General features: G+C 40.7%; 1 protein-coding gene across 10 annotated transcripts in view; it reads right to left on the bottom strand.

The window, feature by feature from the left end:
* Window positions 1-6,462: 6,462 nt before the first annotated feature.
* Window positions 6,463-17,364, bottom strand: part of ZNF169 (zinc finger protein 169) — a 55,669-nt gene continuing 44,767 nt past the window's right edge. For 8 of the 10 annotated variants that reach the window (XM_047829701.1, XM_047829703.1, XM_047829707.1 and 5 more), the window contains one exon: window positions 6,463-8,164. In XM_047829701.1, coding sequence (XP_047685657.1) covers window positions 6,648-8,164 — 1,517 coding nt within the window. In that variant the 3' untranslated portion in view covers window positions 6,463-6,647. The remainder of the gene's footprint in view (window positions 8,165-17,364) is intronic. The other 2 variants (XM_047829708.1, XM_047829702.1) reach the window with 1 other exon arrangement.

Raw genomic sequence — 17,364 nt, forward strand, 5'->3', positions numbered from 1 at the left:
GGATTTGGGGGATTTAATAGAAGAAAAAATTGTTTCCCATGTTTCCACCATTTTAAAAAAAGGTGATTGGACTTTTTGTTCCCAAATGGAATAGAAGCAGCACCACAGTTGCTTGGAATTGGGAAGATCCACGTTCTCTGTTCTGAACCTCCAAAACACACCACTACACAAACTTCCCTTGTGGCGTTCAGCTCTGCCCTGGTTGATATAAGGCCAGTGGACTTTATTAGAAATGTGGTGCTTATGGGGCCCTACACATTAATTTTTTTTCTCCTTTGTAAAGTTTTGAGTTTATTTACAATTACTGAAGTGCTTATTGGTCTGAAAAGTTAGCACAAGAGCAGTTATAGACCTTAAAAGTTCCTGAAAAAGAAACCAGGCCTAGATGATTTCATTGGAGTAATTTACCCAGCATTTGGATTGGATGGATGGATGAATACCAATGCTGTGCAGTCTCTTCCAGAAAAGAGGAAGGAATATTTCCTAACTTATTTCATGAGGCCGGTTCTACCCTGATACCCAAAGGAGACAATGTTAAAGTATAAAACGATAGACCAATATCTCATGAAGATGAATGCAAAAATCCTCAAAAACATTAGCAAATAGAACCGAACCATGTATAAAAAGAATGATACTATGAATTTAGTTTTCTTAGTGGTTATGTAAATACTCAGATTCTATCTATTTGATTTAGAGTTTTCAGATGTGTTTTTTGAGGAATTTGTCCACTTCAAAGATACATAGTTCATGACCGTAGTAAAAATTGTTCATAGCACTCCCTTGTTACCCTTTTGATGGTTACAGGATATGTAGTAACAGATATCCTACTTTATTCCTGACTTTGATGATTTGTATTTATGCTCTAATTTTTGTCATTCGTACAAAAGGTTAGTCAAGTTTATTTTACTTTTTGGAGAACCGGCATTTTGTTCCCTCCATTATTCTATGTGAACTACACTGATTTTTGTTTTTATTATTTCTGTCCATCTGCTTTCTTTGGGTTTACTTTGCTCCACTTTTTAAACTCTTTAGTATAAACTTCTGTCACTGATTTGAATCATTTTTGTATGTATAATGTGAACATTTAGTGCTATCAGTTTTCTTCTCATGGTGTTAGCTGCATCCCTTAATTTGCTATGTTGTATTTCATTTTCATTCACTGCAGTATATTTGTTAATTATTTCCTATGAAACATCTTCCTGTTTGACCATGGTTTAGTACTATGTTGTTAAATTTCAGAGTCTTTGTAAGTTTTCCTTTTGTCTCTGTTATTGATGTCTAGTTTGATTCCATTGTAGCTAAAGAATATACTCCTTATGGGGAGCCTGGGCAGGTCAGTCATTTAAGCATCTGACTTTTGGTTTCGGCTCAGGTCATGATCTCATGGTTTTGTGAGTTTGAGCCCCACATTGGGCTCCATGCTGACAATGTGGAGCCTGCTCGGGATTCTCTGTCTCCCTCTTTCTCTGCCCCTCTCCCACTCATGCTGTGTCTCTCTCAAAATAAATAATAAATTTAAAAAAAAACTAAAAACAAAAGAAAAATATAGGATTTCAATTATTTTAAATTTAGGTGTGTCTTATGAGTCAGGATATGTATGGACTGTCTTGGTGAATGGTGTTTGAAAAACATTCTGTTGTTTTTGGATGGAATGATCTATATGTCAGATCCTAGTTCTTGATCATGGTGTTCAGGTTTACTGTATCCTTGCTGATATTTGTTCTGTAGTCCTCAGCTCCTGAGAGAGCAGTGTTGAAGTCCTCAATGATTATGATGAATTTTCTCAGTTTCTGTTTCAGCTCTATCAGTTTTTGCTTCATGAATTTTGTTATTTGGTTCATTCACATTTAGGATTGTTATACCTTCCTGGTGGATTGATTCCTTTATTACTATATAACATCCCTCTTTGTCTCTAGTCAGTTTCTTTGCTGTGAAGTCTACTATATTTGATATTAATATGGGAACTTAATGCCTTTTAAAATTCATGGTTGCGTGGTTTTGTTTTGTTTTTTCTTTTGAATCCACCTTCGCAATCTTTGTCTTTTGATTAGCGTAATTAGAACCAATGTCTAGATAATAAAGTAATTGCTGCTATGTTAGGGCTTAAGTTGGCCATTTTATTACTGAATTAAAATTTGTTTTCTCTAGATCTTATTTTTCTCTATCTCTTTTATTGCTTTTCTGTGGGTTATTTGTTGTTTAAGATTCCATTTAGATCCATTCCTCATGTTTTTTAGTGTATCTCTTTGTATAATTTTCTTAGTGGTTCCTGTGGGTATTACAATACACATATGTGCCTTATCACAGTATATCAGTATATTATCACTTGGAGTGAAGTGTGAAAATGTTACTTTTGTTTAGGCCCCTTTATTACTGTCCCCACTTTTAAGTCATTGTCTAGAGTATCAAGTGATATTACAACTTACCACATTTGATTTTAAAAACCTGTGGGTGGAAGGATGCCAATTTATATAGTTCTATTTGTGCTCTTTCCATGATTTTTTCTTCCTTCCTGATATGCCAGTGTTTCTTTTATCATTTTCTCTATTTGAAGAATTTCCTTTTAGCCATTTTTCAAGGTCAGGTCCGCTAGCAGCAAATTCTTAGTTTTCTTTCCCTGGGAATGTGCTTAATTCTACCTTCATTTTTGAAGGATAGTTTTGGTAGATATTCACTCTGCAGTCAACAGTCTTCTTTTAGGACTTCGAAGAAAAATGTTGTGCCACCTTCCTGTGACCTCCGTGATTTCCTGAGAAATCTGCTCTCATTTGAATTGTTGTCCCCCTATGGGTAGTAAGTCATTTCTCTGGGGTTGCTTTCAAGATTTTTTTTTTCCTTTAGATTTCAAAATTTTAATTGATGTCTTAGTGTAGATTTCTTAGGATTTGTTTTATTTAGTATTCATTTGGCTTCTTGAATCTGTATATTTATGTTTCTTGCCAAATATGGGATATTTCTGGGCATTTCTTAAAAATATTTCTTCAAATATTTTCTCAATTCCACTTCTTTTCTTACTTTCTAGGACTTTGATGACACGTTAGCTTTTTTTGTTTTTCTCCCAAAGATTCTGGCTCTTTTTCTCAGTCTTTTTTCTCCATTGTTCAGATGGGCTGAATTCAATTGATCTGCCCTCAAATTCTCCCCAATTCCATTTTCTGCCATAACAACTCTACCCTTAAGCCCGTCCAAATAGTTTTTAAATTTGTTGTCTAGTTTTTTTTTTAATTTTTTTTTTAACGTTTATTTATTTTTGAGACAGAGACAGAGCATGAATGGGGGAGGGTCAGAGAGAGAGGGAGACACAGAATCTGAAACAGGCTCCAGGCTCTGAGCGGTCAGCACAGAGCCTGACGCGGGGCTCGAACTCACGGACCGCAAGATCATGACCTGAGCTGAAGTCGGACGCTTAACCGACTGAGTCACCCAGGCGCCCGTTGTCTAGTTTTGAATTTAACAATTTCCCCTTCAACTTTGGTGTAACTTCTATTTTTTGTTGTTGCTGAGATACTGTACTTTTTTCATTTGTTTCAAGAGACCTTGTGATTGCTTGAACCATTTCTATGATGGCTGCCTTGATATCCCTGTCAGACAGTTCCATTGTCTTGCTTATCTCAGTGTTGATGTCATTTGATTGTCTTTTCTCATTTAAGTTGTGTTTTCCTGGTTCTTAGAATGATGAGTAACTTTTTATTGCATTCTGTACATTTAGCTGTTAAGAAACTCCGGGTCCTCTCTAAACCTTTCATTTAAACAGGGTGACCAGGCAGGCAGTCACCCTGCTTTAATAGGTACCTCCCCACTTGCAGCCTACTTTTGTGGGCTCTGTTTGATCCAATGACAGTGTAGCTTTCAGAGTTCTTGCAATGCTATTTAGGTCTACTTGACTTACTTGGTACCACTATTCCTCCCACTTTTCACTGCTGGTATTAGAGTGTGGAAGGAGTTTCCCTCAAACAGGCTACTTGGTGTCTCCAGATAGAAGGGATGCTCTGGCCCCAAAGAAGAAAAAGCTTCACAGGTTGAGCTGCTAATGCGTCAGGATCCCCATGGTGTCTATCGGTAAGGGAGATGGGTCTCCAGATGTGGAGGAGGGTTTAGAAAGCAGCCATGTCCAGCTCCCCTCTCTCCTCAGCCGTTGAAAGGACCCGTATGCTTCTTGCATTCCACTTGAGGAAAGTGCAGCACTGCCCGTTGCTTCCTGCTGGCTTCACACTCATGGGAAAGGAAAGGTCATGACCCTTAATGGCAGGGGTTGAGGGCCAGGTAGGAATTTGGGGGAGTCCAGAGAGCAGAGTGCTATGAACTGAATTTTCCCCAAAAGTCCTTGATGAAGTCTTTTCCCTAATGTGACAGTGTTTGGGTACAGGACCTAAGGAAGTAATGAAAGTTAAATGATGTAAGGATGAAGCCCTCATCTACTAGGCCTGGCATCCTTTTAAGAGTAAGAAACACCTGGGGCGCCTGGGTGGCGCAGTCGGTTAAGTGTCCGACTTCAGCCAGGTCATGATCTCGCGGTCCGTGAGTTCGAGCCCCGCGTCAGGCTCTGGGCTGATGGCTCGGAGCCTGGAGCCTGTTTCCGATTCTGTGTCTCCCTCTCTCTCTGCCCCTCCCCCGTTCATGCTCTGTCTCTCTCTGTCCCAGAAATAAATAAAAACGTTGAGAAAAAAAAAAACATTTAAAAAAAAAGAGTAAGAAACACCAGAGCTCACTCGCTTTCTGGCACACATACAGGGAAGGGAAATACCATGTGAGGAGAGCACACCATCTGGCAGCCAGGAGGTGAGGCTTCAGTAGGTCAGGGTGATCTTGGACTTCCTGTCTCTGGTTTTGTTATGGTAGCCCTGACAAAAGAATACAGTTTTGGTACTGAGAGTGGTGTGCTATCATAGTATATATGAAAAACTATGGAGGTGGTTTTAGAGCTGGGTGATGGGTAGAGGGTAGAAGAGCTTTGAGGTGCTTGGTAGAGAAAGCTGGGGTTGCTTGAAAGAGACTATGGTAGGAATAGGGGCATTAGAAGTGATTCTGCCCCAGCCTCAGACATAAATGTGGGACATTACTGGAAACTTAAGGAAAGGCATTCCTTGTTATTTACTTACATATATATGGCAGCAAAGAATGTGGCCAAGTTGTGTCCCAGTGTTTGGTGCAAGGTAGAAATCTTAAGTAACAGAAGTGACAAATTCCTAGCAAAGTGATGGAAGGTGTAACCTGTTTCTTCTCATAGAAAAATGTGACAAGGGAGGTGAATCGAAGGAAGTGTTAAGCAAAAAGAAGCCAGAACTTGAAGATTTAGAGAATTCTCAGCCTATCCATATTGCAAAATGAGAAAGCATGTTCTGGAGAAAATACCAGTGGTGTTGCTGGACAGTCATTTGATAGAGATTAGTTTGGAACCAGTCAACCCTCAGTGGAAACTGTGTGGCTCAACTAAGGATATGTGGATGGGACACAGTGAAGGTCAGGTTTCGGACCTCTGTGGTGTTATCCACCAAGAGGAGGAAACAGTGACCCTCATGGTGAAACATATCAGGTCTGCCATCCCCACAGTGGGCTCAGAGGGTGAATGCCTCCATGGTCTCACAGGGGCTGCATGCTGCTACAACAGCAGGACCAGAGGGCAGAGCATCCAACCAGAGAATTTTCTCAAGCCATAAAACGTAACAGAATTTGCTTGCTAGGTCATAAGATGTGCTTGAGACCCATCAATTTTTTCTTCTTTCCCCCTGTGGAAAGGAATGCAAATTCTACATCTGTGGTAACTTGTCTGGTTCACAGATTCACAGCTGGAGAGGAACTTTGCCTCAAAATGAAATATACCCCTAACCTCACCCACACTTGATTTACATGAGATTTTGGATAGAGTCAGTGCTGGAATGGGTCAGCACTTTGGGAGCTTTTAAGAATATGGATGTGAGGGGCGCCTGGGTGGCTCAGTGGGTTGGGCGTCTGACGTCGGCTCAGGTCATGATCTCGCGGTGAGTTTGAGCCCTGCATAGGGCTCTGTGCTGATAGCTCAGAGCCTGCAGCCTGTTTCAGATTCTGTGTCTCCCTCTCTCTCTCTGATATTCTCCCATTCATGCTCTGTCTCTCTCTGTCTCAAAAATGAATAAACGTTAAAAAAATTTTTTAAATATTCTATGGATGTGAAAACATGAATTTTGGGGGTTTGGAGGACTGAGTATTATGGACTGAATTGTTCCAAATTCATACATTGAAGCCAGAACCCCCCAGTGCAACCTTATTTGGTCATAGATTGGGGGCTGTAACCTAGTAAGTCTGGTATCCTTAGAAGAGGGGGAGACACCAGGAAAGAGCATGCACAAAGGCCATGTGAGGACACAGTAAGAAGGCAGGCATCTGCCAGCTGAGGAGAGAGGCTTCAGTAGAAACCAAAGTACACACATTGATCCTGGACTTCAGTCCCAAGAACTGTGTGAAAACTGTTCTTCAGCCATCAAGTTTGTTGCGTTTTTTTAATGGCAGCTTTAGCAAATCAAAGCCATCGCTAGTACAGAAAATAAACCATAAATTAATGATCTTACAATCATTGAAGACACATTTTTTTTCCCCTCCACTGCATTTGAAGAAAGTGGAACATTTCCTAGTGCTTTCTGCCATCTTCACAACCGTGAGGAAAGGAAAGGTCAGGAGAGCAGCTCTTGAGGTGGGAGGCGATGGCCAGACTTGGTCCTCCTATGTCTGTGGAGGTGAGACTTCTGGCTGAAGCCTCGGCCACACTCCCTGCACACATACGGCTTCTCTCCTGAGTGGGTGCGCTGGTGTCTGATGAGGGCCGACCTGAACCCGAAGCCACGCCCACACTCACTGCACACGCACGGCTTCTCCCCTGAGTGTGTCCTCTGGTCAGAGGTGAAGTGAGACTTCTGGCCCAGTCCTTGCTCACACACTCTGTACACATCAGTCGCCTCCCCTGAGTGTGTCCTCTGGTGTCTGGTGAGAAGCGACTTGAAGCCAAAGGTACGTCCACACTCCGGGCACAGGTAAGGCTTCTCCCCTGTATGTGTCCTCTGGTGTCTGATGAGGGTAACCTTCTGGCCAAAGCCACGCCCACACTCAGGGCACAGGTAAGGCCTCTCCCCTGTATGTGTCCTCTGGTGTCCCATGAGGGAGACCTTCTGGCTAAAGCCCCGGCCACACTCAGGGCACAGGTAAGGCTTCTCCCCTGTGTGTGTCCTCTGGTGTCTGACAAGGGTGACCTTCTGGCGAAAGCCATGCCCACATTCAGCACAGATATAAGGCTTCTCCCCTGAGTGTGTGACTTGGTGACTGAGGAGCAGTGCCTGCTGCCTGAAACCACGCCCACACTCAAGGCACAAGAAGGGTCTTTCACTCGAATGTGAGCTTCGGTGTTGGAGGAGCGATGCCTTCTGGCAAAAGCCTCTCCCACACTCGGGACACACAAAGGGCTTCTCCTCCAAGTGTGTCCTCTGGTGCAGGATCAGGGCGATCTTTTGGCGAAAGCCTCGCCCACATTCCTGACATTCGAAGGGCCTCTCCCCAGAGTGTATCCTCTTGTGGTTGGTAAGTGAGGATGTGTACCTGAAGTGGCGGCCACACTCCCGACACACATAAGGCTTCTCCCCTGAGTGTTTCCTCTGGTGGATGGTGAGGGAGGACTTGCGGCCAAAGCCTCGCCCGCACTCCCTACAGCTGTAAGGCTTTTCTCCTGAGTGTGTCCTTTGGTGCTTGGTGAGGTCTGACCTCTGGCAGAAGCCTCTGCCACATTCAGGACATACGTGATGTTTCTGGAGGCTTAAGAGACTGGATTTGGGACCAAGTCCCAGTCTGTATTTCCCACACATGGCTGCTCCAGATGCTGAAAGGTCTGCTTCTTCAGGACACATCCCCTGGCCTACTCCCCCAGCTCTTTTGCCTTCCACCCAGTCTACTGGCCGACCCTGAGAGGATCTGAAGAGCACCCGGGAAACCCCACTCAGCTCAAGTCTCCCTTCTATCTCTTCCTCATCTCCTTGTTCACTTGAGCAGCTTGGAGCTTCCGTTGAGATGGGGCTTCCTGCATATGAGCTTGGGAAGATCTGAGGAAGGTGACCGCACAGCACGTACTGTTGAAGGAACTGTGGACTGGAAAAGGCCACCGGGCAGGAATGGACACATGGCTGGAATTCTGTTCCTGGTTCTGCTGGAGAGAAAATGTTGGTCAGAATCACTACAGGCACCTTGTGAAAGGTTGGTTGTACCTGCCCAGCAGTCATTGCTCCGATGTTCTCACAACCAAGACTTCCTTTACATACCTACTTTCCATCCTTTGCTGACACATTATTGCATATCTTACTACAACACAGAAGATACACATGATGAGGCAGCTCTAACACCAGCCCAGCCCTATAAACTGCTGCCATTAGAGTTACACATTTCCACCAATACAGTTCACTTGCAAGACATAATCAATGCTAATGCAAACGTTAATCCACAAATGTATATATGCTTCCACTAAGAAACAATGTGACTCATGGGGGCAGGGAGCGCAAGATGGTGGAGTAGGAGGACCTCAGCTCACCCCATCCCATGTTTACAACTAGGTGTCACTCACATCCACATCAGTAAACTGGAGAGTGATCTGGCAGAACAGACTCCACAACTAAACAGAGAGCAGCCACCTCTGAGAGATTATGAAGGACAGTAAGGGTCGTCAGGAGCTGCCCAAAAGGAGCAATGAGGAGCTGTGGTCATGGGGATGGGAAGCCCACACAGAAAAAGGAAATCCCCATAGCATCCTGCCTGGAAAACCAGAGGAGCTGAATTCTGTGAGTTTGTATACCCAGTGGGATTTGGAGCCTAGAGCTTTAAAAGTCAACCACTTCAGCACTGGGTGAGTGATAACCAGGGCCTGCCCCTAAAGTGCAGCCCAAGGAGAGTCAACACAGAAGCGACAGCTTGCACAACAGGAGGGAGATCTGTTTATGCTGATTTTGGAGTGTGCTGAGGAGACTTCTCTGGGAACAAAGGAACTGGCAGGTGACATTTTCCTTCCCCCACTCGCCCAGCATAAACACGGGGCCACCTGTGGGAAGTGGGGCTGCACGGACACTTGCTAGCACTGTGCCATGTCCATGTATTCTCCTGAGGACTTGCTCATCCTGCTGGCCTTGGCCCTGGGCTTATCACAAATTTCTTTTAATACCCTGTGTGCCATGGCCCTCTGGCCTGCATTTCTTTGGGGGATCTGGTTTAGGATTAGGAGCTCAGTGCAAATTTTGCTAATGTAGTGTACATGCCCTGCCCAGTTCCTGCAGAACCCCAGGTCACAGCCACTCCTGTGCTCTGCACCCCTGGCTGTTGCCTTGCTTTGGGGGATTAGCCTAGGACACATGGCTCAATGCAAATTTTGTTAACATACATGCCATGACCGTCTATCACATGTCAACTGCCATTTGCCCGTTGTTGCCACCTCAGCTGCTTGCGTTACCCCTCGCCACTGCCAATGTGCACCACGCTCCTAGCCACCACCGTGCTTTATGGCATCTATAGCCTAGGACTAGTGGCTCAATGCAAATTTTGCTAATACTGCCATCCCACTCTTGAGCCCTCGTACGGTCACTCCACTTTCAGAGCCAGCCTGATTCAGTCTCCCTAACACCACAGAGCAGGCACAGCCCATAACAGGCAGAATGAGTGAAGTCTGGACTGAAAAGAAAAGCTACTCAGACACAATAGTAGGATGCAAGCAACACACATAGGAGACATCCCTGAAGCGCCAGGTCCTGGTGAACAGGGGACACTACAGGACCTCTTCTTCATAGAACCACTGCTTTCAAGAGCAAGAGACATTGCAGACTTTCCTAACACATAGAAACAGACAAGATGAGACAGAGGAATATGTCCCAAATGAAAGACCATGATAAAAACACAGTAGGAGAGCTAAGAAAATTTAAATTAATGACCATAAAGATACTCACTGGACTTGAGCAACGAATGGAGGACATCAGTGAGATTCTTAACACAGAGATAAAAAATAACGTATCAGAGATGAAGAACTCCATAAATGAAACCAGAAATACAACAGATGGAATAGGCAACAGGAAGGAAAGGAATATATCAGCGACCTGGAGGATAGAGTAATGAAAAGCACTCAAGCTGAGCAAAAGAGAGACAAATACTCCATAATGAAAATAGCGTTAGGGAAGTGACACCATCAAGCATAGTAACATTCACATTATAGGGATCCCAGAAGAAGTGGGGGGGGGGGGGGATAGAAAATGTATATGAAGAAATAATAGCTGAAAATTTCCTAAATCGGGAGGGAAACAAATCCAGATTCAGGAGGCACAGAGATCCCTCAACAAAATCAACCCAAGGAGGTCTGCACCAAGATACATAGCAATTAAAACGGCAAGAAACAGTGGTAAAGAATTTAGAGATTGCAAGAGAAAAGAGGACAGGTACATGGGGAAACTCCATAAGGCTGTTAGATTTTTTAGCAGAAACTTGCTGGCCAGAAGGGGTTGACATGATGTACTCAAAATGCTAAAAGGGAAATATCTGCAGCCAAGAATACTCTATCCAGCAAGGCCATCGTTCAGAATAGAAGAAGAGAACAAGAATTTCCCAGACAAAAACTATAGGAGTTTGTGACCACTAAACCAGACCTGCAAGAAATGTTAAAGGGAATTCTTTCAGTGGAAAGGAAAGTTGATAAGTGAGAGTGTGAAAAGTAAACACAAAAATACTAAGTATTTCTGTAAAAAAATCAGTCAAGACATTCATAAAAGGATATAAAATGGGACACCATATATCTAAAACATGGAGGGAAGGAGTAAAGAATGAGTTTAACATTGAGCAGCCCTCAGCTTAACATAGACTGCTACAGATGCAGAAAATGTTAGATATAAACTGAATGGTAACCACACAAAAAACAGTAATAGATAAGCAAAACATAAAGAATATAAATATATCACTAAAGAAAACCAACAAACCACAAAAGAATCAGAAAACTACAAATATAACCGCAAAGCAAGTAACAAAATGGCAATACATAACTATCAATAATTACTTTCAATGTAAATGGAATAAATGCTCCAATCAAAAGAATGACAGAAGGGTGACAGAATACATTTAAAAAAAAACAAACCCATCTATATGCTGCCTACAAAAGGCTCATTTCAGACCTGGAGACACATGAAGATTCAAAGTGAAGGGATAGAGAATATCATGCAAATGGATGTCAAAAGAAAGCTTGGGGTAGCAGTACTTATATCAGACAAAATAGACTATAAAACAAAGTCTGTAAAAAGACAAGTACACTATATAATAATAAAAGGGACAATCCAACAAGATCTAGCAATTGTAAATAGTTATGCACCCAATATGGCAACACCCAGCTATGTAAAACAGTTAATAACAAACATAAAGGAACTATGTTATAGTAATACAATAACAGCAAGGGACTTTAACATCCCACTTACATCAATGGACAGATCATCCAAACACAGAAAAGCAAACAGAAAAGCCACAGAAAACAGTGGCTTTGAATGACACATGGGAACAGATGGATTTAACATATGTTCAGAACATTCCACCCTAAAACAAGATAGAATACACATTCTTTTCAAGTGCACATGGAATGTTCTCCAAAATAGATCACATATTATGCCACAAAACAAGTCTCAACAAATTTTAAAAGGTTGACGTCATACCGTGCATTTTTCTCAACCACAACCCTATGAAACTAAAAATCAACCATAAGAAAAAATCTGGAAAGACCACAAATACATGAGGGTTAAATACTATGCTACTAAACAATAAGTGGGTCAACCAAGAAATCAAAGAATAAATCAAAGAGTACATGGAAACAAATGAAAGTGAAAACACAATGGTCCAAAAACTTTAGGAATGCAGCAAGAGTTGTTCTAAGAGGGAAGTTTATAATACATCAAGAAGCAAGAAAAATCTCAACCTAATCTTACACCTGAAGGAGCTAGAAAAAGAACAACCAAAACCCAAAACCAGCAGAGGGAAGGAAAGAATAAAAATTAGAGCAGAAATAAATGATACAGAAACTAAACAGTGAAACCAGGAGCTGGTTCTTTGAAAACATCAAGAAAACCGAAAAGGTTCTAGTCAAACTCATCAAAAAAATAAAAAAAATAAAAAAATCACAAGTTGGAGAAATAGTAACCAACAATAACACAAACTGTAAGAGAATGTTATGAAAAACTACATGCCAACAAGTTAGACAACCTAGAAGAAACAGATAAATTCCTAGAAACATATAACCTACCAAAACTGAAGCAGGAAGAAATAGAAAATCTGAAGAGACCAATTATCAGCAAGGAGATTGAAATCAATAATCAAAAACTTCCAACAAACAGAAGTCCAGGACCAGATGGCTTCACAGGCAAATTCTACCATACATTTAAAGAAGAGTTAACCTATTCTCGAATTCATTTTGGGAGGCCCGTATACCCGATAGCAAAACCAGAAAAGACACCACCAAAGAAAAGAACTACAGGCCAATATCTCTGATGAACATAGATGCAAAAATCCTTCACAAAGTACTAGCAAAGAGAATCCAACAATACATTTAAAAAATCATTCACCAAGATCAAGTGATTTATTCCCAGGATTCACAGGTGATTCAGTATTTGCAAATCAATCAATTTGATACATCACATCAATAAGAGAAAGTATAAAAATCATATTTCAGTAGACACAGAAAAATTATCTGTAAAAGTAAAGCATCCATCCATAATAAAAACCCTCAACAAAGTAGGTTTAGAGGGGATATAACATAATAAAGGCCATATATAAAAAACCCACAGTAAACATCATCCTTAATGGGGTAAAAACTGTTTTCCCCCTAAGGTCAGGAACAAAACAAGGATGCCCACTCTCACCACTTTTATTCAACAAAACATTGGAAGTACTAGCCACAGTAATTAGACAACATACAGAAAAGGAATTCAAATTGGTAAGGAAGAAATAAAGCTTTTACTACTTACCAATTTGAATTCCTTTTCTGTATGTTGTCTAATAACATAGGTGACAGGAGAGTATACATAGAAAACCCTAAGGACTCCACCAAAAAGCTACTAGAACTGATAAAGGAATTCAGTGAAGTTGCAGGATACAAAAGCAATGTGCAGAAATCTGTTGCATTTCTATACACCAATAGTGAAACAGCAGAAAGAGAAATTAAGAAAACCATCCTATTTACAATTGCACCAAAAGCAGTAAAATACCTAGGAATAAACTTGAGAGGTACCTGAAAACTATAAAGCTAATATAAGAATTTTATATTATAAAATTCTATAAACTATATTTATAAAAAACTGTAAAAAACTATAAACTATAAAAAAACTATTAAAAACTATTTATAAAAAACTTGATAAACTATAAAACTAATATAAGAAATTAAAGACAACATAAGGAAATGAAAAAAAACATTCCATGTTCACAGATTGGAAGAACAAATACTGTCAAAATGTCTATACTACCCAAAGCAATCTACACATTTAATGCAATACCTATCAAATACCAACAGCAACAATCCTAAAATTTATATGGAACCACAAAAGACCCCAAATTTTATGAGAAACTGATCTTATAAGTGGAAATGCAGAGGACCTACACTACCCAGAGCAGTCTTTAAAAAGAAAAATTAGGGGTACCTGGGTGGCTCCATTGGTTGAGCATCTGACTCTTGATTTTGGCTTGGATTTTGGCCCAGGGTCATGGGATCAAGCCCCATGTCGGGGGGTGGGCGAGGAGGGGGTTGAGCATGGACCCTGCTTGGAATCTCACTCTCTCTAAAATAAAAGAAAAAAGAAAAAAAAAAAGAAAAACTTCTACCTGACTTACAGAGAGAGGGAGAGTACTTCCACTACCTGACTTCAAGACTTCTGATGGTCCTACAGTAATACAGTGTGGTTTGTTTAAGGATAGGGCTATTCTATTGAAGAAATAGAACTGAAAGTGTAAAACAGACCCACACTTAGCCATTGGATTTTCAACAAAGCAATTCAATGAGGGGAAGGCAAGTCTTTTCATCAGTTGATGCTAGAGCCACTGAGTATCCATATGAAAGAGTAAAATCTTGATTCCTGCCTGACACCATACACAAAAGTTACTTCAAGGTGGATCATGGACTTAAAAGCTAAAACTATATAGCATTTAGAAAATATAAATTATCTTCATGACTAAAAATTTTAAAGGAGAAAAGTTAGACTTCCTCAATTAAACATCTGCTTATCAAAAGTAACTTTAAAAAATGAACAGAAAGGTTTCAGACTAAGAAAATGTTTGCAAAATGTACATATGACAAATTGGTATCCAGGATTAATAAAGAATTCCTAGAACTCAACAATTTTAAAATGCATTAAACTGGAAGAAGATTTAATAAATACTTCACAAAGTAAGATATAGAATAAAGCACAAAGAAAGTGCTCAACACTTAACCATCAGGGAAATGGAAATTAAAGATCCCCTGAGAAACCACTACATATCCATCACAGATAAGGTGAAAACTGTGGGGGAAGTTGTGAGACAAATGTCACTCTCTTCTTATGTGTTCATGGAAGTGAAATATGGTACAGCCAGTTTGGAAAATAGTCATTTCTCATAATACTGCATATAGTGTAACCCTGTGACCCAGTGTATCAAATTGAATGGTATCCCACCAAAATTCATTTCTACCTATAGGACTTCTTTTGAAATCTGGTTTTTGCAGATGTGATCAAGTTAAGATGGGTCATACCAAATTAGGGTGAGCCTTAATCCAATGACTGGTGTCCTTACAAGGAGAGAGACTTAGATACAGAGATGCATAGAAGGAAGAAGGCTGTGTGGTCACAAGGCATGGATTGGACTGACAAAGCAACAAGCCAAGGAATGATTGCCAGCAACCACCAGAAGCCAGGAGAGGTGAGGAACAGATTCTCCCTCCAAACCTCCAAAAGGAACCAACACTGCCAGCAGGTTGATTTTGGACTTCTAACTTCTGAACTGTGAGAATAGATTTCTTTTGTTTTAGCCTTTCAGTTTGTGGTAAATTGTTACAGCAACCCTAGGAAACGAATACACCTGGCGTTACTCTAGGTCTTTATCCAAAGGAAATGAAAACATAGGCTTACCAAAACAAAAAACCTAGCATAAGATTACTAATAACAGCTTTTTCACAATAACTAAGGACTAGAAACCATCAAGGTGTCTGCCAAGGAGAAAGGATAAATAGTTGTATATTCACATGATGGGAAGCCACGCAGCATTAAAAAGGAACAGGTTACTAATGTATGCAACAACATGGATGAAGTTCAAAACCTTTGTACTGGGTGAAGAAGCCTACACAAAAGAATACGTATCATTCCATTCATGCAAAATTGTATAGTGGGCAAAATTAATCCATGATGAAATAAAATCAAGACCAGAGGTACCTCTGAGGGTTAGGGTGGGAGTTTACTGGAATGGGCCATAAGGAACTATCTGGAATGCTAGTAATCTGTATTTTGATAAAGTTTGGATTGTAGAGATAGACACATTGTTTGAACTCTAGCAAACTTAAGAATTTGCATTTCCTGTAAGTAAATTCTATCTGAAAAGAAGAAATACACTAGGTAATGATACACATCTACCCATTGCTCCTGTGGTCAGCCACCTTACATGACTCTGCTTAGCTGAGAAGAACTACCAGGGATTACCCTCTTAAAATGCAGTGTCTGAAGATGCTTAGCTGGACACCCTAGACCTGAGTCCGTGGGCCCTTGCCTGCCAACCACTCACATGAGCCAACCTAGGAAGAGATTGTCTCTTTCCTCTCACTTGTTAGACCATCTTTGCCAGATCCATTCAGTGGTCAGATCAGATCTTAACACACACACACACATACATCTGCCAACCACTTTTGGATAGAGATCGTCTGGGAAGAATGAACAGAGATGCAAGGACATGCCACAAAGACCTTGCAAAATGACAGCAACAGCCACCCATAACCAGAGGCCTCATAAGCTCTTTACCCACAGGGAGAACACCAGTCTCTTTTCCAAGGAAACTAAATCCTTTATACAGTGCACAGACTCAGATATGCCCAGCTCTCCATGAGAGGAACTGCTTGCACTAAACCCCTCACTCTTACTAACCAAGGAGATATTTCTAGAAATCTGTCAGAATGGCCAAAATAAAAAATAGGGCTAATACCAGATACTGGCAAGAATGTGGAGAAACAATCATGCAGACGTTGCTAGTGGGAAGATAAAATGGTGTAACCATTCTAGACATGGCTATGGTTGTTTTTAACAAAACTAAACATTTATTTACTATATGACTCAGCAACTGCACTCTTAAGCATTTATCCCAGAAATAAGGCCTTAGGTTCACACAAAAACCCATATAGAAATGTTGAAAGCACCTTCATCTATAAAAGCCCCAAACTGTAAACAACTGAAATATCCTTCAGTGGGTGACTGGTTTAACAAACTGTGGTACATTCATACTATGGAATACTAGTCAGCAATAAAAGGAATGAAGTATTGGTACATGCTACAGTTTGGATGGATCACAAGAGATTATGAATGAAAAAAGGCAATCCAAAAATGTTAACATACTATATGATTTCTTTTATATAACATTCTTGAAATGACAATTCATAGAGAAAGAGAACAGATTAGTAGTTGCCAGACAGGGCAGGGGAGAAGGGAGAGAGTTGGCTGTGGCTATAAAAGAGCAGCACAAGAGATCCCTGTGATGGAACTATTCTGTATCTTTGGATATACTGGCAGTTACAGGAATGTACATGGGATAAAAGTTCATAGATCTAAACAAACATACACCCACACATACAAAAGAGTGGAGGTAAAACTGGTGAAACCTGAATAAGGTCAGTGCATTATGTTAACAAAAATACAAGCCTGATTTAACAAGGGGGAAAAAAAAAACGCCATTCACCTCATATGTGGAATTTAAGACACAAAACAGATGAACATAGGGGAAGGAAGAAAAAACAAAGAGGGAGGCAAACCATCAGAGACTATTAACTTTAGGAAACAAACTGAGAGTTACCAGAGGGGAGGTAGGTGGGAGATGGGCTAAATGGGTGGATATTGAGGGCACTTGTAATGAGAACTGGGTATTAGATCTAAGTGACGTATCACTAAATTCTCCTGAAACCAATATTACCCTATATGTTAACTAACTAGAATTTAAATAAACTTGAAACAGAAAAAAAGGACTGCACTTGTCAAGAATGACACATGGAATTGTTTTGAATCACTCTATTGTACACCTGAAACTAATGTAACACTGTATGTTAACTAAAATTAAAATAAAAACTTTATAAAAGACTAAAAAAAAAAAAATAGATCATAAATGATCACCTCAAAAGATGCCCAG

This window comes from Prionailurus viverrinus, chromosome D4 (genome assembly GCF_022837055.1).
Source record: "Prionailurus viverrinus isolate Anna chromosome D4, UM_Priviv_1.0, whole genome shotgun sequence".
NCBI classification, from domain to species: Eukaryota; Metazoa; Chordata; class Mammalia; order Carnivora; family Felidae; genus Prionailurus; species Prionailurus viverrinus.